The 24,243-nt window shown below is 54.2% G+C and overlaps 1 protein-coding gene across 1 annotated transcript; it reads right to left on the reverse strand.

Moving 5' to 3' along the window:
* Positions 1-893: 893 nt before the first annotated feature.
* PLLP (plasmolipin) lies at positions 894-23,417 on the reverse strand. Its single transcript, XM_055332226.1, has 4 exons — positions 23,207-23,417; positions 6,041-6,214; positions 3,548-3,670; positions 894-2,046 (listed from the first exon to the last, which is right to left on the reverse strand). Exons 1-4 carry the CDS (start codon positions 23,339-23,341, stop codon positions 1,930-1,932), a joined length of 549 nt encoding a protein of 182 aa, XP_055188201.1. The 5' UTR covers positions 23,342-23,417; the 3' UTR covers positions 894-1,929.
* Positions 23,418-24,243: the final 826 nt, after the last annotated feature.

Genomic DNA, 24,243 nt, shown 5'->3' on the forward strand with positions numbered 1-24,243 from the left:
AGTCCCGGGATTATGTCCCACATTGGGCTCCCTGCAGGGAGCCTGCTTCTCCCTCTGCCTGTGTCTCTGCCTCTCTCTCTGTCTCTCATGAATAAATAAAATCTTAAAAAAAAAAAAAGGCATATAAGAGATTAACAATAGAACAACAATTAGGACAACAGACTGTAATGAAAGTTATGAGAATACGGTCTCAAGATCTCTTACTGCCCTGTACTCCTCTGATGACGTGAGCTGACAGTGCCCAGGGGAGGGAAGGTGCAGGAAGGTGAAGGCGGGCGCAGGCACTGGGGCACAGCAGGACATTGCTATTTGCCTTCTCAGGAGGATCATCTGCTTCCAGACTACTGCTGGCCGCGAGTAACTGAAACCGCAGAAAGCGAGTACGTGGCTAAGGGGAGACCACCTTATTTATATGTCCCCAGGTTGTCAAAAAAGGACCAAGGGGTGCTCAGTGATGCCTCCAGCTGGTTATTCAAAGCGTGTTACTCTGTGGCTGCAAAAGCATGGGCTCAGTCAGGAGATTTCCCCTCTCTGCTGACTGCTGGCTCTCCGAATCAAGTATGGCCACGCGCTTTAATTACATATGTTCTCTGAACTAACCAAGATCTTCAAGGGAGCTGATGGGAGGACAATCTTGAGTCCAGTAAGAGGACTCAACAAGCCTAAAGCTAGAGTGACTAGTGGCTTAGTGTTCAACTGAGACCCTTGTGAGAGTAAAAGGTGCTGCTAAATCTTTCAGGACACCCGGCAGGAAGTGGGTTGGGCCACCTCAGCTCAGAGACCCCAGAACCAGACTGGCCCCCTCCAGGCATCTGGAACTGCTGGCACTACGACACCTGACACTTCCCAGAATTTATAAGCAACAACCAGGATTACCCAACACCTTTTCCAAATAAGTTCTTCTGTCTTTATTTTTGTAAAAAAAACAAACAAACAAAAAGCTCCAAAGAACAAAGTCACCACTAAACACAGGACAACTTACCAGGCAAGGCCTTGCTTGATTCCCTCCCTCCTTCATGTCCCCGGTGCCTCATCAACAGTGTCAGGGAAGCCATCGACATTATTAGCTTTCCCCAAAGGGAATATTATAAACAAGTGCTTGGGTGAGGGAGGGAAACCTGGCCGGGTTTTTCATCACTGAGAAGTTGCTTGGAACCGATTGCTTTAAATAATGAGTACATTTGAAATGCAGGAAAGGAAGACCGTGTTGTCAGAAATCATGACCCTCTTTCCATAAATGTCTCCCTTGAAACAGCCCACTGGCCTGGATGAGGGTCAAGTCAACTGTGTTTTAAGGGGGGTGGTGCCTGGGTGGCTCAGGTGGTTGGTGGCCAACTTGATCTCAGTTCAGGTCTCAATTTCAGGTTTGTGAGCTCAAGCCCCACAGTGGGCTCCATACTGGGCAGGGAGCCTACTTCAGAAAAAAAATAGTGTTTTAAGTTATCAGACCGGTTTCAAAAACTTGCTCTGCAGTCCTGGAACAAAGACTAAGATAAATACATGTGGCTTGTTAGGCTTACTCTACAGAGGGTCAGGGGCTGTAGGCCTGGAGTCCTTGTTAGTGTATTTAGTGTTGGTGAGAAGTCTGGGCCCCAGCCTTGGACACTGAAGCCTTTTACGGACAAAGCAGAGACACAGAGAGTCCCGTATCCCCAGTCGCCTTCCACTAAATACAGGGGGTGGGCAGGCAGTCTCAGCCACCGGCCTCTTTCCAGCCCCTGTGCCATCTGACTTGGGGCAAACCAGAGGAAGGATCCCGATTCCTTAGGAGTGCCAGGTGAGCCCAAGTCTGACGAGCAGAGCGGATGGAGCCAGGGCAGTCCCTTCCATGCTGTCTCCACAGAGGGCTCAGGCCTCAGACTTGCAGGTCACCCCACACCATGACCCGGCTGCAGCCTTCAGTCCCACGGTGGGCCATGGCACAGTGGTCTAGGCGTAGCCACCGGCCATCTGACTGGTGGCCGCGTTGCTGCCCACTCCCCGCCAGGCCTGGAAGCTGAAGAAAGCGCTCACTCCATAGGCAATCATCACTAAACACGAAAAGAACTGAAAGGAAGAAGACATCAAAGCTGAGTTGGTGAGCAGCGTGGTGCTGGGGGGCAGGGGGAGACCATGATAACGAGCACGGCAGCCTCAGTCTGGCACAGGCGGTAAAACGCGGCATAGCACCCCTAAGCTAATGAGAACAAGGTGCTCTGGCAGCCGACCAGCTCCAACTGAGCCACACACTCATTCGGCAAGTGTTTGGGGGGTGCTTCTGGGGTCCCCATTACTAACCATGCAGGCAAGGTACGCCAGACTGCATATGGGCAACTGGACAATGTGCTAAGAGTGGCCGAGGGGTACACACGTCAGGGATTTAGTTTTTTTCTAAAGATTTTATGTGTTTATTCATGAGAGACACACAGAGAGAGAGGCAGAGACACAGGCAGAGGGAGAAGCAGGCTCCCTGAAGGGAGACGGACATGGGACTCGATCCCAGGACCCCGGGGTCATGCCCTGAGCCAAAGGCAGACGCTCAACCACTGAACCCTGAATGTTGTCTTTTTTTGTTTTGTTTTTATTATTATTATTATTTTTTGAATGTTGTCTTTTTGAAGCTAAATCCCTGGGATGCCTGGGTGGCTGAGCGGTTGAGCATCTGCTTTCAGCTCAGGTCGTGATCCCGGGGTCCTGGGATAGAGCTTCACATCAGGCTCCCGGCTCATGGGGGAGTCTGCTTCTTCCTCTGCCCCACCCCCTTCCCCCCCTGCTCGTGCTCTGTCTCAAATAAATAAAATCTTAAAAAGGCAATGTTCAAAAGGTACCCAAGGAATTTTCTGGAATTCATTCATAGGTGCCCTACACTAGCCCCTGCAGTCCCATTCCGAAGCTAAGGAAACAAACCCAAGTCATGGTCTCACTCCTGCCCTACCCTGGGGACTGCGCCTTGGAGTGGTCACTTCTCTGAGCCTCAGTTTCCTTGTCTGTCCAGAGGGACCGGCAGACCCTGTCCTCCTCACAGTAGTCAAGGGGTCCAGGAGGAAGTGGCTGTGCAGGGCCCCGAGGACTGAGGCGTGACAGGTGTGGACGGGGTCACTGGCATGTTGCTGGCTACTAGCTGTGGAGTTCATGTTTGGGCTTCCTGAGAGAACCTGTAAATCCCCCAAATGGTTTATTTATTTATTTACTTATTTATTTTTAATGCCCCAAATGGTTTAAACCAAAAGGTTTTGCATGTGTCCTTTTCAAAAAGGGTAGGCAGTTGTTAACAGATTCTCCAACGGGGCGAGGGCTGTAAATCCATAATGGAGCACCTGGCTCCCAGCAAAGTGCAACAGTGAACCCCAAACTTCCATTTCCCATCACAAGTATTTCCCAAGTGTTCTGGTTCCTCCAGGTTCACTGTTACTCATGGAAGACAAAGCGTCCCTGAGCCCCCCTGAGATGACTCAGAGGTGGCAGGTGATGGCCTCAGACCAGAGAGCAGTGGAAGTCCAGGGGTGCAGACCTGGTTTGACCCGTCCCCCCCATAACTGCCAGGGGCACCCCAGGGAACCATACTCACAGAGGCAGCTGCACGCTGGTTATACGGCCGGGTGCCCTTCAGGGATGTCAGCTCAACGGCAGCAGAGCAGGTGATGAAGGCCGTGATGTAGAGAACAGTGGCGCCCACGTTAAATATCATTAACTGGGGGGCAGGGGGAAGGGGAGAACAGGCTCAAGACAGCAGACTCTTCCAGTAAGTGTGGAACCTCTTGGTTCCCCGCTCCAGCACACCCCCTTAGTATCCAGAACGGGCTGAGGCTCCAGGATGGGGATGGGTACATGGGTCTTACCCACTACACTACTTGGGGCCAACCCAGAGGCCATCTGAGCAGGGAGTGTAAACACACCTAAGGCTGAGAGTGGAGGGGAAATGATGGGAAGGCCTGAAGGATCTGGTCAGGGGCTGCAACCATCCCAAGAGGCAAAACCCCATTCTCAATGGCAGGAGACCAAACCAAGGCCATCTCTGAGAGCACCAGCTAAAGAGCTCCAGGGCTGGCTCAGGGCAAACGTGGCCCTCCCTCTTGGCACTGCAGGCCTTAGTCCTGAGCCTCGCCCTGGGAAGGCTTCTCATCCCCCTCTGCCCTCAGGGGGAGAAATCTGTGTCTGCCTTTTGGCCACATCCAAGGATAAAGGCCACTAGTCAAATGCCAGGGTCAGGACCCAGCGGGATTCTAGGCCACACTGGCAGAAAGGACCGTCGGCTGACACTCACGCCCGAGTCCCATTTCCCCAAAGCTTGGCTCCTGGAGCCAGTACACAGTCTTTTTTTTTTTTTTTTTTTTTGAAAAAAGATTTTATTTATTTATTCATGAGAAACACAGAGAGAGAGGCAGAGACATAGGCAGAGGGAGAAGCAGGTTACATGCCATGCAGGGAGCCCAATGTGGGACTCGATCCCGGGGTTCCAGGATCACTACCTGAAGCAAAAGCAGTCGTCCAACTGCTGAGCCACCCAGGCGTCCTGCCAGTAAACAGTCTTAACAGAGAAACTACAAACTGGTGGTCCTCAAGCATGTTTGATTTAACCTACAGAGTTGATTTTTTTTTTTTAATTACCAACACTCTAGGGGCGCCTGGGTGCCTCAGTCGGTTGGTGTCTGCCTTCAGCTTAAGTCATGATCCTGGGGTCCAGGGATCGAGCCCCTTTGTCAGGCTCCTTGCTCAGCAGGGAGCCTGCTTTCTCCCCCACCCCTACCACTCATGCCCTATCTCTCTCAAACAAATAAATAAAATCTTAAAAAAAAAAGAATTACCAACATTCTAAAATGAGATTTCCTATGAAAACCTGAAGATTTCATATAAAACTTTCGATCTTAATATATTAAGATTTGACACCAAAGGGCCTGTACTCCCACAAACAACAGCAGGAGCTGGCTAGAGGTGGTTCCCTATGGACAGATGGGTGCAGGTTCTCCAGAACCCCTCCTTGGCCTACTTCACTCACTCAACCTTGTTCAGGTCCTACTGCAGGGGGCTGGTAGCTCCCATTCCAGAAAGTGCCAATCTGGCCATCCCAACCCAGTCGTCTCTAGATGCAGGCAAGCCTTCCCTACCCCTGCTAACAGGCCCAGGAGTGTAAGAGACATTGCCCTGCTATCCTGGCCCAGGAGAGGCGTCTCCTTCCAACAACACTGCGGCCAGAGCCCCAAATCTGTGTTCAGGAGAAACCGAGGCCTCACCATCTCGGGCGATTTCTTCCTTCGAGGCTCCCAGGACACGGGGCAGAGGCTGGACCCCAGCCAGGGAGTCCAGCCGCCCCCTCCTCATCCCAGAGTCTTCCCTCCCAGAGTCTTCCCTCCAAGCCTAGCGCCCACCACAAACACTGCCTGGCTCCTGCCAGTGATGTCAAGACCTAACAAACCCGTTCTGTCTTAAGGATGACTCACGTTTCCTCAGTTTAAACAGTCATTGAATTCCAAACAATGCCTCCTAGTCCCAGCCTCTCTCGTCTTCACAATCATGTGCTTCTCTCTGGCCTGGCTGCTCACTGAAAGCCTCAGACCCCAGCTGCAGGGGTTTTCCGGGTCAGGGAAAAAGCGCAGCAGCTTTCTGCGTCTGGCCGGCCTACTTCCTATGGACACGCTCTGCCCTGTGTCCTGGGGAGGTGGCCCTCGACCAACCAGGGAGGCCACCCTCTCCCGGGCTGTAGCAGCCTCGTCCTAGGAACTCCTGATAGCTCGGCCCAGCCTCCAGGCCCAGAGCGGCCAGAGTCCACCAGACCCCCCCTGCGACACAGGTTCGAATCCCAACCGCCTCCCCGACCCCCAAAAGAAAAACACTTTCAAGATTCCAAATGCAGTGGGCTCTCCAAGACCCCCTCACTTCTACATCCTTCCCTGGAGAAAGCCAAGCCCATGTCTGTCTTCCCTCCCCCACGTGGCTCTGCAGGCTGGCTGAGGGCCAACCCCACCAGCCACTTCTCGTGTCTGGAAGGTCACACTGTGACAGCTGCTCCCAGAGGCAGAGGGATCAGCCTGGAAACACCCGCCCGCACCCCGCCCAGACTCACCACCAGCGGCCAGGGCACCATGTACAATTTCATGTGCAGCTGAAACAGGTAGAGGATGAAAAAGACGATTGTCACCAGCCAGAGGAAGACAGCAACGAACATGACCCAGCCGTAGGCCGGATACAGGTGGTACGGGGTGTCCGCAATCAGGGCCCACACCAGCAGCCCCAGCACCTGGTGGACGAGACAGGGCCAGAGTCCCCCAGAGCTCCCGGCACACTGGCTGGAGGCCAGGGGGCTCCCTCTGCAGGCTCCTACTGCTTACCACTGTATACCAAGCCCTTATCTGGTAACTCTTCCTTTTAGGGCTCAGCTGAAATATTGCACGCTGTGGGACATCTTCCCCTCCTCATCCTCCAGTCTGAGTTCTGGAACCTTCTTTTGTGTCCACATGGCCCCCCAGGCACCCACCACCCAGGACCTGGACTCTGTTTCCTTCCACTGACTTTTGAGTTCCTTGAGCACAGGACGATGACCATCTTACCCATGACTGCATCCTGGCAGCCAGGACAGGACAGGATCAGGGCCCTGCCAGCAGCTCAGTAAAAGTTGCTGAAAGAAGATAAAGTCACCAGCACACCCTTGACAGATGGACACAGTCCGAGCTCCAGAGGTGGGGAAATGAACAGCTTGTGTCCTCCTCCCGCCCAGGGCCCTTGGGTGACTTCCATCCTACCAAGCCCTTCCCAACCTTCTCGGACTCTCCCAATTGTCCCTCTGTTCCCATCCCCACTTTACAAGTGAAACTTGAGTCTCACACAGTTCCCACGTGGCATCCTTGCAGTGTGCAAAGCAGCTAATAGCACAGACTCTGGAGCCAACTACCCAGGGTCAAATCCTGCTCCCCTTCCCGGCTGTGTGACCTTGGGCAAGCTCACAACCTCTCTGTGCCTTGGTGCCTCAATCTCTAAGAGTATATAATGACCGTACCTACCTCACAGAGCCACATCAAGGACCCCTGAGTTCACTTATGTAAATGGGTACAAGAGAAGTGTTTGCCTTTACTTCTCCCAGCTGTATACACTGCCCACCCTAGCCCTCTGGGCCACGGGGAATTCGGCACAGACAGGGTGGGACCGAGCAATGGATGGCTGAGGCAGGGCCCAGGGAACTCGGGAGAGACCCGCAAGCAACCTCCCATGGAGCCATCCTAGCCTCCACCACAGTGTTCAACCCCTTCCTGGCTGCCCAAGATCCCCCTAGGCTGGGGCCTCCTCCCTTCTCCACAAGGGCGTCTCTGGAGCTAGGCATGATTCAGGTCTGGCTGCTGAGGCATAGAGGGTCTACCATGGGGCTTTGGAGGAAGGCTCCTTTGCTGACAGAGATGCACAAAAAGAACTGTGGCTCTTCTTCCGTGGATGACATCTAGGCATGTGCCTGCAAGGCTCACAGTAACCCTGCCATGGCCAGAGAATGAGCCAGCATTGGCATCAGATGGATCACAGAGAAACGGCTCAGGAGCAAGATCCACCTCTGGCGGCTGGTTCTGGAGACAAAAAGTCCCCTGACCAAAAGCTCCTACCCCAGACCCTGGAGGGCTGTGCTCGCCCTAAAGCAAAGCCAGCACTGGGCACCTGCTGGGCACTCCCACCCAAGCACCCCTGCCAAGGATCAAAGGGATGTTTCCATACCCATCCCCCTGTATGTGCAGGCTCAGGGCAGGAATGACCTTAGTTAGCTGAGTGGGAGTCCAGAAATCCCTAGGGACAGGCTTCCTTTCTCCTCTTCCTCCTCCTCCTGCACCAGAGGCCTCAGAGGGGTGTGACTGGCTTTCTTCCCACCGTGAAGTGAGAGGTGGAGCCCCAGGCCTGGGAGCCAATCGCTGGGCTTCAGTCCTGCCCATGCTGTGGGACCCTGGGCCAGCACCTCTCCCTCTCTGTGCAGTGCCCCCAGGGCCACTCCAGTCTCCCCACCAGAACACGGGTCCCTTGAGGAATCCAAGTTGGGTTTGGTCACTAGCACATAGCACATATCTTCAATACATATGTGCCCAGAGCTAATGAGCCTCAGTTTCCTTATCCCTGAAGTGGGGGGTCAGAAACATGCCCTGCACAGGAAACAGGTATGAATGGGTCCATGTGCTATGGCCTTACCCCCTCCATCCAGGTCTCAGCCCATGGTGGAAGAGGGCAGGGGAATAAGAAAGGCATCCACTCTGCTTTCCAGAGATCTGCACCTGCTCCTCCCCACCCAGCAGGGTGAGCCTGCAGGGATGCCACCCACCAGAGACAGGCTGGCAGTGGCCTGTGCAGCTCATTTTACAAGTGAAGGAGGTGGGACAGGCAGCCGGGCTTTGCCTGCAGGGGCACAAGCTGTGGGGAGAGCCATTGCCAGTGAGGACCCAGACCTGGGGTGTCTCAGCACAGCGCCAAGTTTTACCATCCATCCTCAAGACACCCTGCCAGAAATGGACCTATCAGGGGGACCAAGAGCCCCCAGAGCCGGCTGAGGTCACTGCTCAGAAGGAGAACCAACCCTGCTAATGCAGCACGTTGCAGGATGCTCCCAGGTGAGAACTGGACATGTCAGGGACAATCATCTTTCTACTTAAAGCAGGGCCCTTGGACTCTTGGGTGACTCAGGGGTTTAGCATCTGCCTTTGGCTCAGGTTGTGGTCCCAGGGTCCTGGGATCGAGTCTGCATTGGGCTCCCATAGGGAGCCTGCTTCTCCCTCTGCCTATGTCTCTGCCTCTCTCTCCGTGTCTCTCATGAATAAATAAATAAATATTTAAAAAAAAATAAAGCAGGGCCCTTACAGGACTCCATGCCAACATGCTGTTCCAACCACTGGAAAGGAAGTTAGAAAATGTGCAGACTGGAAAATCAAGGAAAGACCACTTGGGATTCACCCTAATGTACATCCATCAATTATCGGTTTGATTACTCCCAGATTTGGCTGCAGTGACAGCGGACGCCCTCCAGCTCTGTGCCAGGCCTCAGGTAAGGCACTTCCCCTTCTGGTTCAGTTTCCCCAGGACCCTGCTCACGGGTTGGTACTATTTATTTTCCCCATTTTCCAAACAGAAGCTCAGAGGGAAATGTGTCTGTGGTTGCCCACAGTCACCTGTGGGTAAAGGGTAGGGCAGGACTTGAACCCAGATCTGTCCTTCTCTGGAACCCAGGCTACTGAGTGTTACCTAGTGTTGTGTGCAAGATGAAGACAGGCCAGCTGTGTCCCGGCTCTGCCCTGCCCACCAGCCCAGCCCTGGTTTCCAGATCAGCAGGCGCAGCCTGAGAGATGAAGCTGCTGGATAAGCAGCAGGAATTTCTGGGGTTCCTCCTGGCTTGGTCAACCTGGCCCCATGTCCTGGGAGCCTCGGTTTCTGGCCTCAAACCAGGAAAGGTCCATTCTTCCATCTGAACCAGATAGACCGGTTTTCCCCGTTCACTCTCCCCCAGGCCCGAGAATCTGAACAGAACCCCAGCCCAGGGCTCCAGGGAGACCCCGTTCAGGACAGGGCAGCTGTGCTGACCCCTCTTTAAGGCTGGGCAGCCTCCTCTCCCTCCTGCAGTGCAGCCATACTAGCCCGAAGACGAGCCCAGAGGACCTGTGTGTGGTCCACTGTAGAAGAGTAAACCCCACTTTTCAGAGGGACAGGGACAGCCGTGGGTAACTGAGGGCAGAGAGCAGAGGCCACCTGTCTCCAGGGTCAGACCCAGGGCCCTCTGACCAGAACAGTCACCTTGCAGCTCTGATGCACCTCTCCGGGATCATTCATTGAGTAAGAATGTACTGGGCACCTACTGCTGTGGGAGCCAAACCGACAAAAAGCCCTGCTCTCCCAGAGCTCCCACTCTACTGAAGGGACCCAGATAAAAGCCCAATACATCGGTGAATACAAGTGAGCCACGGAGAAGTGCATTGTGAAAAATCCAGCTGAGAAGGGACAGAGCAGTGAGGTCATTTGCAATTTTAGATAAGAGGCCAAGAAAGATCTCACTGGGAAGGTGACCTGTGAGCAGCAGGAACAGCAAGGATTGCTGGCAACGACCAGAACTGGGAGAGAGGTATGGAAAAGAGTCTCCTTCAGAGCCACCACAACTGTGAAACAATATTGTCTGAAGCCACCCAGTTTATGGTATTTTGTGATGGCTGCCCCAGGAAACTAATACGTCTTACTTAGCTATTCTTTGACAGCAGATGGGAGGTCGTGATCGGACTTAACTGTGATATTGTCATCAGTTTTGGTGGAAGATTGGCTTATTAACTCCCTGGGTTCAAGCTCTGGCCCTGCCAACTTACTAGCTGTGTGACCTAGGCAAGCTGCTGAACTTCTCTGTGCTTTAGTACCCTTGTCTTCAAAATGTGCCTATCTCATGGGGGCTGTTCTGAGATTAAAGAAAGTAATATAAGGACACCTGAGCAGCTCAGTCCATTAAGCAGCTGCCTTCAGCTCGGGTCATGTTCCCAGGGTCCTGGGATGGAGCCCCACATCATCAGGCTCCTTGCTCGGCAGGGAGTCTGCTTCTCCCTCTCCTTCTGCCTTCTGTTCCCCCTTGCTTGTGTGCACGCTCTCTCTGTCAAGGAGAGAGAGAGAGAGAGAGAGAGAGAGAGAGGAGAGAGAGAGAGAAAGAAAGAGAGAGAGAGAGAGAGAGAGAGAGAGAGAGAAAGAAAGAAAGAAAGAAAGAAAGAAAGAAAGAAAGAAAGAAAGAGGAAGGAAGGAAGGAAGGAAGGAAGGAAGGAAGGAAGGAAGGAAGGAAGGAGAAAAGAAAAGAAGAAAAGGAAAGGAAAGGAAAGGAAGGAAAGGAAAGGAAAGGAAAGGAAAGGAAAGGAAAGGAAAGGAAAGGAAAGGAAAGGAAAGGAAAGGAAGAAAAGAAAAAAGAAAGAAGAGAAGACTCCTGGGTGGCTGCCTTCGGCTCAGGTCATGATCCCGGAGTCCCGCATCTGGATCTGCATGGAGCCTGCTTCTCCCTCTGCCTGTGTCTCTGCCTCTCTCCTGTGTGTCTCTCATGAATAAATAAATAAAATCTTTAAAAAAAAAGAAAAAATTTGAGGGAATTTGCTCAATGCCCAACATGGGCCTACCACTCAATACACATTCTACTATAATTAATTATCAACCCGAGAGGCTGGAATGTGGGTTTTCCAAACCAAACCTCTGCCCAGCTTATGGAGGTAGGGGTGCCAGGCCTCGCTGAGATAAAGAATGTATCTAAACCTTAGCACCAGGCACGCTGCCTGACACATCTGGCCCACACCACAGTGGGCCCCACCCGTCTTTGAGATAAGGCAGCCACAAGGCAGCGGGGCTTATCTGAGGGGGAGGCCCCAGCAGGGCAGCCCAGTGCTAGAGCACTGGAAGTGCCTGTCCTCTGTTCCTCAGAGGCCAAGGGGCCTTGGCCAGAACACTTCATCCTCAGGCCTCAGGTTTCCCTCGGTACAATGGGAGCAGGTTCCACTTAGTGTTCTCCTTGGGCCTGACATTCCTCAATGCACACCTCCCCCGGGGGGGGCCAAGCCCTCTCCCACTGGTGCGGCAGGGATCCCACCAGCCCCAGCACCAAGCTAAGTCTTCTCCTGCCCAAAGATGGTCACGCTGACTCTCGGGATCTTCTCCACTTCCTGGGCTGGGTCACACTCTTGTGGATTTGGTGTGTGACCTTGGGAGAGTCAGCCAACCTTTCTGGTCTGTTTCTTTATCTGACATGTGAGACAGTTGGGTGGGCACACCCATACTGGTCACCTCACAGCTGTGTCATTGCAGGTAAAATGACGCGAAGGAAAAACTGAGCAGCTGTAGTGGTCAGGAGAGGCTAGGAAGGCTCTTGGGCTCTGCTGGGCGGTGGTGGGGGATAGAGGATGTATCTCCCAGAGGGGCCTCAAAGAGCCTGGAGGCTGACACAGGACTCAAACTCAGCCAAGGCGGGTCACAAGGGGGCGCCTGGGTGGCTCAGTGGGCTAAGTGTCTGCCTTTGGCTCAGGTCATGATCCAGGGATCCTGGGACTGAGCCCTGCATCGGTCTCCCTGCTCAGTGGGGAACCGGCTTCTCCCTCTCCCTCTGCTCCTTCCCCCTGCTTGTGTTCTCTCTCTCTCTCCTTCAAGTAAATAAAACCTGGAAGGAAGGAAGGAAGAAAGGAAGGAAGGAAGGAAGGAAGGAAGGAAGGAAGGAAGGAAGGAAGGAAGGGAGGGAGGGAGGGAGGGAGGGAGGGAGGGAGGGAGGAAGGAAGTGACTTGGGGGTCTCAATGGTTGAGCATCTGCCTTTAAGCTTAGGTCGTGATCCTGGGGTACTGGGATCAAGTTCCACATTGGGCTCCCTGTGGGCAGCCTGCTTCTCCCTCTGCCTGTGTCTCTGCCTCTTTTTCTGTGTCTCTCATGAATAAATAAAATCTTTTTTAAAAAAGAGAGAGAGAAAGAATAAAAGAAAGGAAGAGAGAAAGAAAAAGTGAGGGATGCCTGGGTGGCTCAGCAGTTTTAGCGCCTGCCTTAGACCCAGGGTGCAATCCTGGGGTCCTGGGATCAAGTCCCATGTCGGGCTCCCTGCATGGAGCCTGCTTCTCCCTCTGCCTCTGTCTCTGCCTCTCTCTGTGTCTCTCATGAATAAATAAATAAAATCTTGAAGGAAAGAAAGGAGGGAAGGAAAGGAAGGAGGGAAGGAAAGGAAGGAAGGAAAGAAAGGAAAGGAAAGGAAAGGAAAGGAAAGGAAAGGAAAGGAAAAGAAAGAAAGAAAGAAAGAAAGAAAGAAAGAAAGAAAGAAAGAAAGAAAGAAAGAAATGGTCAAGGTGGCCCAGACAGGGACTGCAGAGCTGAGAGTAGTCTGCTGGCATCAGGGTAATGCAGCCTGGGGCAGCCAGGACTTCTAATTTTTCAAGAGACACTAGAAATCCGAATTCGTATGTGAAATCTTCAGCTTTTTAAATGTTGGGCAATGAACCCAAGGGTTTTGGAGACAATGTGAGGATGGGATTCACCCAAAAGCCCCAAAACTCCCTTCTCCCCACTGCACCATCCAGGAAACTGGAGGCCCAGGGCAACACAAACCCTCTGGGGTTCCCCCTCACAGGGACACATCTGGGCAGCTGAGGACACTCTGAACTTGGCCTGGCCAGGCCCAGCCTCCACCCCCGCCTTAGGCCTCCCTACAGTGAAAGGGACTTTATGGGGACAAAAAGACACCCATTGTGTCACAGGAGACAAAGGCGCAGGGGACAGAGGCTCCAGGCGCCTGGACTGGTCAAAACAAATCCACACACCAACCACCCCCTCCCTGTGCAGAGGCGGCAGGCTGCAGGGGGGCGGGGGGGCGGGGAGGCTCCCTGGAATTCCCGCGCTGTGGAGTCAGGACACTTGGGGAGTCCTGGGGGCTGCCTCCCGGCTCCAGGTCTGGCACAGGTTTAACTCCTCTCAGCCTCCCTTTCACAGAGAAGGAGGCTGGGAGAGTCATTTGGTTATTGAACAAAGTCTCCTGAGGGCCTGCAGGGTGCCCGGCACCGTTATAGACCCTCGGAGTGAAACAGGAAGCCTGCAGCCAAGTCCTCACAGTCACACACTCACACGCACATGCACACGCACACGCAGCTCCCAGCCTGGGCTGCTGCAGGGAGAAAGGTGAGGACGGAAACGCCAGCTCAGGGCCTGGTTCACCTGCTATGCTTTCCAAATGTGACCTGTCAACATTACTTGTTATTCCTCAGTCTTGAGTCTAGGATCTGAGATTTTTAACTCCTAGAGAGGGAAGAGATTTCTGCACCCCTACCCGGGCAGCTGAGCAGCCCAGCAGTCCCCAGAGCCCCATAGCGAGGACCTCCAGCACCTGTGTGCGCCCTGCATGTCCAGGAGCCTACTGCTACCTGGTTACTTTGTGGTCTCCCTTAGAGTCTTAGAAAAATCTTCCCAACGTGAAGCTCAGACTGCCTTCTGCATATCCCCGGCTAGTTCCCATTCCCTGCGCTGTGTCCCAGCCGATGGAGCCGCCCAGAGGAAGAAGGGTCTCCACGTTACAGGTGGGGACACTCCCCCTAGGACCTGGGCAGAGGGGCTGGCACCACAAGCAGGTCCCAGTCCAGCCACTGGTCTTCCGGAGAGAGCTGGCTGTTGGGAGCACATGGACCGTCATCAAACCCGTGAGGCCTGGCCTCCACCTGCTAGAGAATAGGGGTGGTGGGGAGAGCCTCACGTGAACGTCTTTTTGCTCAAGGAAGCATGCTTCCCTAGATGCTGGCTTGAGATCTGATTCTGGCACTACTGTTGTGGGTGACCATGAGCAAGCCCTGCCCCATCTTAACTTTAAGGAAGGACAGGTGACCCCATTTGGCCAACCTCATACGGGGTGGCAAATCATCCAATGTCAGACTCCCCACACCCAAATTAGAGCTGGAATAGCCCTAGTACAGGCCCAGGTCGGTTGCCTAGCAGCCTAGCAGCTCATATGCTGAGCCCTGCCTAACTTTTATTTTTTTTTTAATTTTTTTTTTAATTTATTTATGATAGTCACACACACACACACACACACAGAGAGAGAGAGAGAGAGAGAGAGAGAGAGAGAGAGAGAGAGAGGCAGAGACATAGGCAGAGGGAGAAGCAGGCTCCATGCACCGGGAGCCCGACGTGGGATTCGATCCCGGGTCTCCAGGATCGCGCCCTGGGCCAAAGGCAGGCGCCAAACCGCTGCGCCACCCAGGGATCCCCCTGCCTAACCTTTAGCACTTACCTTTCTACCCTAAGCTCCCTGTGAGACCTTGGGGTACCACCCTGGCCTCTCCCCCTGGGCAAATATGACAGGCCAACCAGACTAACAGTGAAGGGCCTGTTAATATCCAGGGCCGAGCTCACTGGGCTGTTAAGGAAAAGAGCTCACCCCTCCCTGCCCACCAGGCAGGATCCCATTGGCCGTGGGAACCGGGCAGCACCCCGGGGCTCCCCTAGACTGTCTATGAGCAGGAAATCAGGGCCCAACCCTCACTGAATTCCATCACCGACAACTCACCAGCTGCCATGCAAGGACCAACACCTGACCCTGCCGCACATACAGGAACAGCAACCATCCACCATACGTGGACAGCTCTGTAGCCTCTATTTACACCTGATTAAGGAATCCACCCAAGGTCACCCAGCCAGTAGCACTGACTTCACGGTTACCGCTTGCTGCTGTGTGTTCACGGACAAGTGTCCTCCCCAATCCGGGCCAGAGGGGCCTTTGAATACCACCTTCATGCTTTTTGCCATATCCACAAACTACCTGTACTATATTTTTACTCTGTATTTTCAAGTACTTGAAAGATTTTTAAATAAGCCATTTCATTTATTTTTGAAATATGTTATCTGTATGACATGGTAGGTAACAAAATGGTGCTTTCATCATGTCTCCCTCCTCCCCTGATACTCAATTTCTTCCCCCGACGCAGCCAAGAGTGGTTTCTTAGCCTCTCTCCAGAGACTGTGTGTGCATGCACGCACACACACACTCTTTAGATAGCTCTGTCTGTACATGGTCTCTCTGTATTTCTCCCATACAAAGGATTGTATTCTACACACAGTTTTGTACCTTGTTTTTTTCACTTAACCATACAGCCTGGAGACTGTCCCTCATTACATAGGGAGCTGCCTTCCTGTCTTCTGAGGGTAAGACAATCTTTTTTACAAACTGCATGATTTGCCGATATGATTCACCTGCTATGCTTTCCAAATGTGACCTGTCAACATTTCTTGTTATTCCTCAGTCTTGAGTCTAGGATCTGAGATTTTTAACTCCTAGAGAGGGAAGAGATTTCTGCACCCCTACCCGAGCAGCTGGGCAGTCCAGCAGCCCTCAGAGCCCCATAGCGAGGACCTCCAATGTACATTGTACCATTGTACAATGGTACAAATATATCATAATTTACTGTAACAGTATGTATCAGGGACACCTGGGTGGCTCAGTGGTTGAGCGGCTGCCTTCAGTTCAGGGCATGATCCCAGGGTCCTGGGGTCAAATCCCACATCGAGCTCCCCCTGAGAAGCCTGCTTCTCCCTCTGCCTGTGTCTCTGCCTCTCTCTGTGTCTCTCATGAATAAATAAATAAAATCTTAAAAAAAAAAGAAAATCCTTAAAACAAAACAAAACAGCGTGTGTCAACTGTACTTCAATTAAAAACTAGGACACCGGGGAATCCCTGGGTGGCGCAGCGGTTTGGCGCCTGCCTTTGGCCCAGGGCACGATCCTGGAGACCCGGGATCGAATCCCACGTCGGGCTCCCGGTGCATGGAGCCTGCTTCTCCCTCTGCCTCTCTCTCTCTCTCTCTCTCTCTCTCTCTCTGTGACTATCATAAATAAATAAAAATTTAAAAAAATTAAAAAAAAAAAAAAAAAAAACTAGGACACCTGAGTGGCTCAGTAGGCTTCAGTATCTGCCTTTGGCTCAGGTCAGGATCCCAAGGTCCTGGGATTCAGCCCACATCCCTGCTGAGCAGGGAGCCTGCTTTTCCCTTTCCCTCTGCCCCTCCCTCTGCTGGTGCTCTCTCTTACTCTCTTTCAAATAAAATCTTTAATAAATAAACAAATAAAATGCTGATGGAAAACTAAAAAAAGAAAACAAGACAAGAAGTCTGCATGGCATAAAAAACTACCGTGAACAAAGTCAAAAACAACATGAGGAAAAAAATACTTGCAAATCATCTGGAGGTCCCAGCAATTGATAAGACAGACTTACGACTCCATAGAATGGAGAAAGAATACAGACAATGAGATACAAACAGCTTTTAAACATGTTTTTCAAAGGCCAACCTCACTCACAATAGAAATGCTACCACCCCGCGCTATCAGAGGGGTAGGGAGCAGGTGCTTAGTTCACCATGCCGGTGACCCGTACAGAGGGCGTCTGGCGACCTCTATCAAAATCACAAACACACATACCCTGAGCCAGCAGTCCCACCTCTGGAAATGTACAGTACAGATGCCCTCAGTGGCTTGGGTGGGATCGTTCACGGCAACAGGGCGCGCAACAGCAGGAGTGGGAACCCCAGTGTCTGTCCACAGAGGGACAGGCCACGAGTCACAGGGTGGCCCCACGATGGACCCCTGCGAAGCCCGAAGACAGAAGCAATCGTGCTCTATGCCCAAGTACGGAGACAGAAAGCCTACCAAGACACATTTCTAAGTGAAAAAGGAGAAGGTGCAGAAGGATCTGGATGGAGGGACCGCATCCCTCGGATGAAGTGGAGAGAAGCCAGTATGGAATGGTACGTGGGAAACCAGAGTGGGCTGGGGTGGAGCAACTCTAACAGGAAGGGACAGAGATTTTTCACCCTGCTTCCTCCCAGCTTGTTTTATTCTGAACCGTAGTAAATATATTACCTATTAAAGAAATTAAGAACATAAAAGATTAGAAAAAGAAAGAAACACGCAGCACAGTGTGTGCTGATGTAGAACATCCCCAGGTGTGCTGTGAAGGGGGGAAAGCTTGGCAGGGGGAGGGGAGGGGTGCCAGGCACAGGCTGTTCCATCTGTGGTTTCTAAGTGAGGATAGGGGTTACGTGCAGAAAAATGCTTAGACTCAGCCTGGAATGCTGCCTTCAGGTGCCTGCCTCGGGGATGGTCAGGGAGGGGAGAGACTATACTTGCATTGATTACCCCATATATCGTTTGAACGTTTTGCTGGGTGTCTGTTTAATTTTCTCAAAGCATACAAATTTTTTAAAAATGTGCACATCCATAGAGAAAGGGCTACCGGACCTGGGGAGACGACAGTGATAGGAGGGCATGCCCTGAAACAGTTAACAGGGAGGGACACACCTCTGTATAACAGAAGAGGTCTCAGGTGCCTTGAGTGTTAAGAAAAAGCAATGTGGGGACCCCTGGGTGGCGCAGCGGTTTAGCGCCTGCCTTTGGCCCAGGGTGCGATCCTGGAGACCTGGGATCAAATCCCACATCAGGCTCCCGGTGCATGGAGCCTGCTTCTCCCTCTGCCTGTGTCTCTGCCTCTCTCTCTCTCTCTCTCTCTCTCTCTCTCTCTCTGTGACTATCATAAATAAATTAAAAAATTAAAAAAAGTATTAAAAAAAAAGAAAAAGCAATGTGCTGAACAAAGGAGAATAAAACCATCCACTTTTTTTTTTTTTTTTTTAACAATACACAGGAAAAAGAACTGGCAACTCCCAACAGTGGTCCCCTTGGAGAGAGGAGCAAGTGATCCAAGAATAACTTTAGCCTTATCTGTAAAAGGTTTTCATTTTTTTAAGGAGAATGTGTTCACATGTTTATTCCAAACACTCAACTCTCTCCTGGCCACAACCAGCAGGGTGTGTAGGTGGAGCTAACAATACAAAGCATTGGTTCCCCCCACCCAGGGAGGTGGAGGGTGAGCCTGCAGGGCCTGGAATGCTGCACCCAAGACTGAACCCACACATCTCAGTGCTGAGGAAAGCCGTGGGAGGCCCCAGCACCACGCTTCCAATGGGGCTGACCTCTGCTCACACCTCTGGGACTCCAACAACCTCATCTGGGCAGCCCCTTTCTGGAGGTCAGAGGTGATTTGCAGGCCTTGTCCTGACCCCCACAAAGGACCTAAGTGTTTGCTGGGGACAAAGCCAGGATTACCACAAGGGAGAGCTTTCTAATCCTCCTAAATTCACAGGGATGGTGCAGCAGCCTTGAGAGAGACTGAGTTCCTTGTCTAGAGAAGCATGCAAGCTCGAGGGATCTCTGCGAGCAAGCATAAGAAACCCTAGGTTACTATGGCTCTGTGAATCCTAACTGCCCTGCATTCCAACACATGCTGCACTAAGCCCCTTACAGCACCACGTTCCATTCCTCACTATCCCTTTATCACTATTTAACCGACAAGGGAACGGAGACTCTAAATACTAGGGAAGGTACCCAACGTCACAGCCAGGAAGGGGCAGCCAGGATTGGAACCCAAGGCTCTCTGCTTTCAGGCCAGTGCTCCCACCAATACTCTCTGCGTCACCCCATGGATCACTGTGATCTAGTGGCAGGTGAAGCCTCCAGTATCTGCCCATTCACCTGCAAAGTGGGAATTGTGTGGCCACCCCCAACCCCAGGAGGTGTGGCAAAAAGGATAGAAAGAGCCAAACATTGACGCGCCTGTTGCACGAAGGACCAATTATATGGGCTGCTATGCCTGAGGCCGCAGAGCTTTTACACAATCTGTTCTGAGATTCAGGTATTTAGAACCTTCTTCTCACTACTCCCTTCCCTTGTAAGTAAACCCTTCAGAGCCCACTTCTGTCAAGAAGCCTCCCTCAGTGGCCCCTCGAAAGCACCCTAGGAACCCCCAACGTCCACCAAAAAACAAAAACAAAAGAGGCAGAGCTAGAGCCAGGCTTTGGATCTAAGTGTAAATTCTGATGGCCTCACTACCAGGTGGGACCTCATACAAGTTCCTCCCTCCCTTCTCACCAGTAAACCCAGGTAAAATAATCTTTTTCCCCAGGGCCATAAGCACCAGTTAACCACACCTTCCACAAGATTCCTTCCACCCCCCCACCACACAAAGATTTGCAGCATTAAAGCCTCCAGATTTTTTAGGACCAAAAGAGTTGTCTCTAGATCAAATTTGCTAGCTTGCTTTTTAGATACTAGCTGCATAAATTCATCATGTTTCCCTTTTTGCCTACACTGCTAGGAAACAGCCTTAAACTTGCTATAGATTCCCAGTACAATGATCTCTTTAAGTCAATCCTTCCCCCTCCTACACACATACCACCAACTTTTAGAAATATATTATGACAGGGGTGCCTAGGTGGCTCAGTCAGTTAAAAATTTGCCTTCGGCTCGGGTCATGATCTCTGGGTCTGGAGACCGAGCCTACATTGGGTCCCCTGTTCACGGGGGAATCTGCTTCTCCCTCTGCCCCTCTGTGCTCTCTCTCTCTCAAATAATGAAATCTTAAAAATATTTAACTTCTGTTGTATGTAGCTAAATATCACCTTCCATGTAATGTTCTTTCCGGAACCAGATGGAGGTGGCAGGGAGTGATAAATCACTGAACACTGAAATTGGTTCTTCAGGACACATTTAATACCAAAGAACACATCTCCTTCCCAAGAAGATGGGGCCTTTATGCCCAGCCCACCTCCCTCCTCCCACCACATCTGGAACACTTCACCAAATCCTCTGGGCAACAAAAGAGAATTAGCTTTCATTTTTCTATTTACTGCCTCCTCCATGCAGGCTTCCCTGATCCCTGTGCAGAAGAAAGCTCATCCTCTGGGTACCTCGCTCAGACCAAGAGCTCCTGGAGAGTAGGTACTGGGCCTGGGGGGAGAGGGGTGGGGACCACCACTCCACCACTCTCTTAAAAGCATCATACCCTGTGCCCTGTGGGAGCACAGTTGACTGTGGTAATTAAGAGCATGGGCCAGGGGATGCCTGGGTGGCTCAGCAGTTGAGCATCTGCCTTTGGCTCAGGGCGTGTAATCCTGGGTCCAGGGATCAAGTCCCACATCGCGTTCCCTGTGGGGAGTCTGCTTTTCCTTCTATGTCTCTCTCTGTGTCTCTCATGAATAAATAAACAAAATCTTAAAAAAAAAAAAAAAAAAGAACATGGGCCAGAAAAATCAGACCACCCAGGGCTTAGATCCCAGCTCTATCACACAGTGCGATTCTCAGCAAAGAACTGACCTGTTTCCTCACCTGTAAAATGGGGAGAATAAGAGAATCTAAAGCCCTTGCCAAAGAGGGCAAGGAGCCTACTTCGCACCTGACTGGTGGGTGCTTTATGGCTTCCCAGGAGATGGGGGTGCCTGTTGGGGTAAAGCCCCCTATGGAACCAGGAAGGTGTCCATTGGAACTGTCCACTGCCAGAGAAACAGCTCCGGAAGCAGCTTCTCCCACAAGTAGGAAGGTTAAGGCACTAAAAGGCACAGGCTTTCAGAACTCTGATGGGAGACTCTCATCTCCTCACCCCGAGCCCCAAAACCACTGCAGGGGAGGAGGGGGGCAAAGGAAGGCCACCCCACTCACACCCAGGCCCTGGGAGTCTGGAGATCTAAGGGCCAAGCTTCCCCCACAGGCCTTGTGGCAAGTCCTACACCCTGTGTAGACCTCAGGGTTGATATCTGTGCAATGGAATCCAGATGCTCAGGACTGGGCTGCTGGGTCCATAGGGACCCCCAAATCAGAAACAGCAGCCTCCCCTATAAGGATCTGCCTAAGTCTGGGCGGGACCCAGCAGGGCCCTCTTACTCTCAACTCCAGTGCGCACTGTTCAAATGCAAAAGAATCAGGGGCTCGGGTTGACCCAGAGCTAAGCGTTGGCCTCCACCCCACCGTCCTCCACAGAGCCCGAGAGATCTTTCTGCTGTTCCAAAAGCCCCAGGATGCCAAGAGAACAGGCCCCCCTCTCTCCCCGCGGCACTCCAGGCCCTCGGCTTCTGACCACCACAAATACCGGCTTCAACTTCAGCTTTGCCAACCTGATCCCCTCAACTTCCTTTTCACTCGCCCATCCCCATCGCCATCCCCATCCCCATCCCCATCGCCAAGGCCTGGCTCACACAGCAACCCCCCACCCCGCCCCTGAACACCCTTGCCCTTTTTCTGTCACAGGGTTCCCTGAAGTCAAAAGCTTCCTCTCCTCCAGGAAACTCCCTGGACTCCCAAACCATCCTCCTCTCCGCAGGCCTTTCAGCCCAGGGCCTGAGGCTCCCTTCCCGCTCTGCAGGTGCCTTACCCGGTCCTGGGGCCCAGCACAGCAGCCACGCGCTCCCCACAGGGCCAACCTACCTGCAGATTTAATGAAAGGGCTGTCCCTTTTTTTTTTTTATTTATTTATGATAGTCACACAGAGAGAGAGAGAGAGAGAGAGAGAGAGGCAGAGACACAGGCAGAGGGAGAAGCAGGCTCCAAGCACCGGGAGCCCGACGTGGGACTCGATCCCAGGTCTCCAGGATCGCGCCCTGGGCCAAAGGCAGGCGCTAAACCGCTGCGCCACCCAGGGATCCCCCTACCTGCAGATTTAAATCAGGCCCCCACCGGACCTCGCACCCACCCGGGAGAATCTGCCAAACACCTCTGGCGGAAGATTACAAATGTAGACTCCTGCGCTGCCCCTTCCTGAGATTCAAATTCCAATTCCACATTTTTTCCAGGGGTGGGGATCCAGAATCTACATCTTAAACAAACCCCTGGGAGAGAGCCTGAGGCTGGGGTGAGAGAGGGGCCCCCAGGGCGCGATCTGAGATCCGGAGAGGGAGCTGGCTGGCACCGAGCCCGGGGAGACCCGCGCTCGAAGGCTTCCAGCCCGGCGGGCAAGCCAGGGTCGGGCGGGCGCGGGGCGGCGGAGAGGCCCCATGAGGAAACGGACCCTGGCCCACCTCCAGTTCCCACTTGGTCCCTGGACCCTCGGCTACTGGGGAAGCCTCGCAGGGCGGCCCGGCCTCCTGACTCCACCTGAGGCCCTACGGGAAGAGAGCGAACACCGCCAGGCCCCGAACCGCTTGTGGGGGGAGGGGTGTCCCTGCTGGGGGCCGCACAGGGTCTGGAGGCTTCGGGGCCTTGCCTCTGACTCCCACAAGCCCCTCCCGCCCGCGCTGGGCGCCGTATCTCGGCCCGCGGGACCGGCCAAGCCGGCGGGAGCCCGGCGGAGCAGCGAGTGGAAGCCAGGAAAGCCCGGTCCCCGCGCAGGAGCCCCCGGGGCCGCGCCGACGTGTGCGCGCCGCAACCGATGCGCCCTGCGGTTGGGCAAGGACTGTCCTGGGCCTGGGCAAGCGGAGCCGCTCGGGGCGGACTTTGCCCCGGTCAGGCTGGGTGCCCTAGAGGGCTGCGGGCACTGTCCTGCGCAGGGGGGCAGCAGCCCGGGACCGTGCGTCCGCGGCGCTCCTCGGCCGGCCTCCCGCCACCGCCCCAGGGGAGACGGGCGAGCGAGCGTGGGCACCCCGAACGCGGCATCGCGGACGTCGCCAGGTGAGAGGGCCCCGGGGTGTGTCGAGGGCGTGCGTCCCGGAGGCGCCCCGGGGACGGCGCGGCGGAGCCTACGGTGCGGGTGTGCCGGGAGCGAAGGAGGCAGCCCCGGTGCCCCCGCCGGCCCCGGCCCCCGGCCCTCCCGGTGCCCCCGCCGGCCCCCCCCCGGCCCCCGGCCCTCCCGGTGCCCCCGCCGGACCCCCCGGCCCCCGGCCCTCCCGGTGCCCCCGCCGCCCCCCCCCCGGCCCCCGGCCCTCCCGGTGCCCCCGCCGCCCCCCCCCCCGGCCCCCGGCCCTCCCGGTGCCCCCCGCCGGCCCGCGCGCTCACCAGCTGCAGCAGCATGAGCGCCCCGAGGCTGGAGCGCACGAAGCCCAGGTCCGGGCGCAGCGCGGAGACCGAGGCGCCGGCACCCTGCGCGGGGCTGCTGGTCCGCGTGCTCACTTTCGACGGGAACTCGGCCATGGCGGCTCCGCGCCGGGTGCCGGCCGCCGCGCCGCTCCTCCCGGGGCTCGGCGAGCTACGCGCGGCGTCGGGGCGGGGAGCCGCCTGCCGCCAGGTGCGGCCGAGCCCGCCCCGCCCCCCCCGCCCCGCCCCGCCCCCGCCCGCCGCTGGCCCGGCCCCCCTCGAGCCCTGGGGCCGCGGTCGCGGAGCTGGCTCTGCCCCGCGGCCTGGGCAGCCCCGTCCTGGAGGCTCCTCACCGTGGCCGAGGCTGTGGCCGCGGCCCCCGCGTCCTGCCAGCGGTCACCCCAAGCCCGGGCCCTCCCCTGGGTGTCTCTGGGGCGCCTCTGAAGTTTCTCCCGAGAGCGAGGTCCGCGGCCCTGTGCAGCGACTGCGGAGCGGCCCCGGGAGACCGGCGCAGGCACCCGGGGCGGCGGGCTCAGCCAGCCGTGGCCGCGCGTGCCTCAGCGGACGTGCTTTCACTTCTGAACCTACTAAGCGTACCTGAGAAGCGCGCTGAGCTCAGCTTCCTCGTCTGTAATACAGGGATAAGGGAGGATCTCACCTCCTAGAAGTTGCTGGCACACGGGGACGGGGGCAGGGGAGCACTCACAGGTGGGAGATGACGTTGGGGTTAGCGTTTCATTGCTCCATCCACCTGCACCCTGAAACACACACGCGCACACACACACACACCCTTCAGGCCTTAGAGGCTTGCACGGATTATGTTCATCAGCCAGTGTTTGCAGAACCCCTATTAAATGTCAGGCCCTATCCCAGGCCTTGAGGACACAGCAGGTACAAGCCAGGCAAGGCTCCTCAGATCCTACTTTCTACGGTGAGTGACAAATGTTAGACTGGGAAGGAAAAAAAAAAAAAACAACCTCAGTGACAAATGCTATGACCAAAATAAAAGGAGGGATGTA

Source organism: Nyctereutes procyonoides, unplaced genomic scaffold (genome assembly GCF_905146905.1).
Source record: "Nyctereutes procyonoides isolate TBG_1078 unplaced genomic scaffold, NYPRO_anot_genome, whole genome shotgun sequence".
Classification (NCBI taxonomy): domain Eukaryota; kingdom Metazoa; phylum Chordata; class Mammalia; order Carnivora; family Canidae; genus Nyctereutes; species Nyctereutes procyonoides.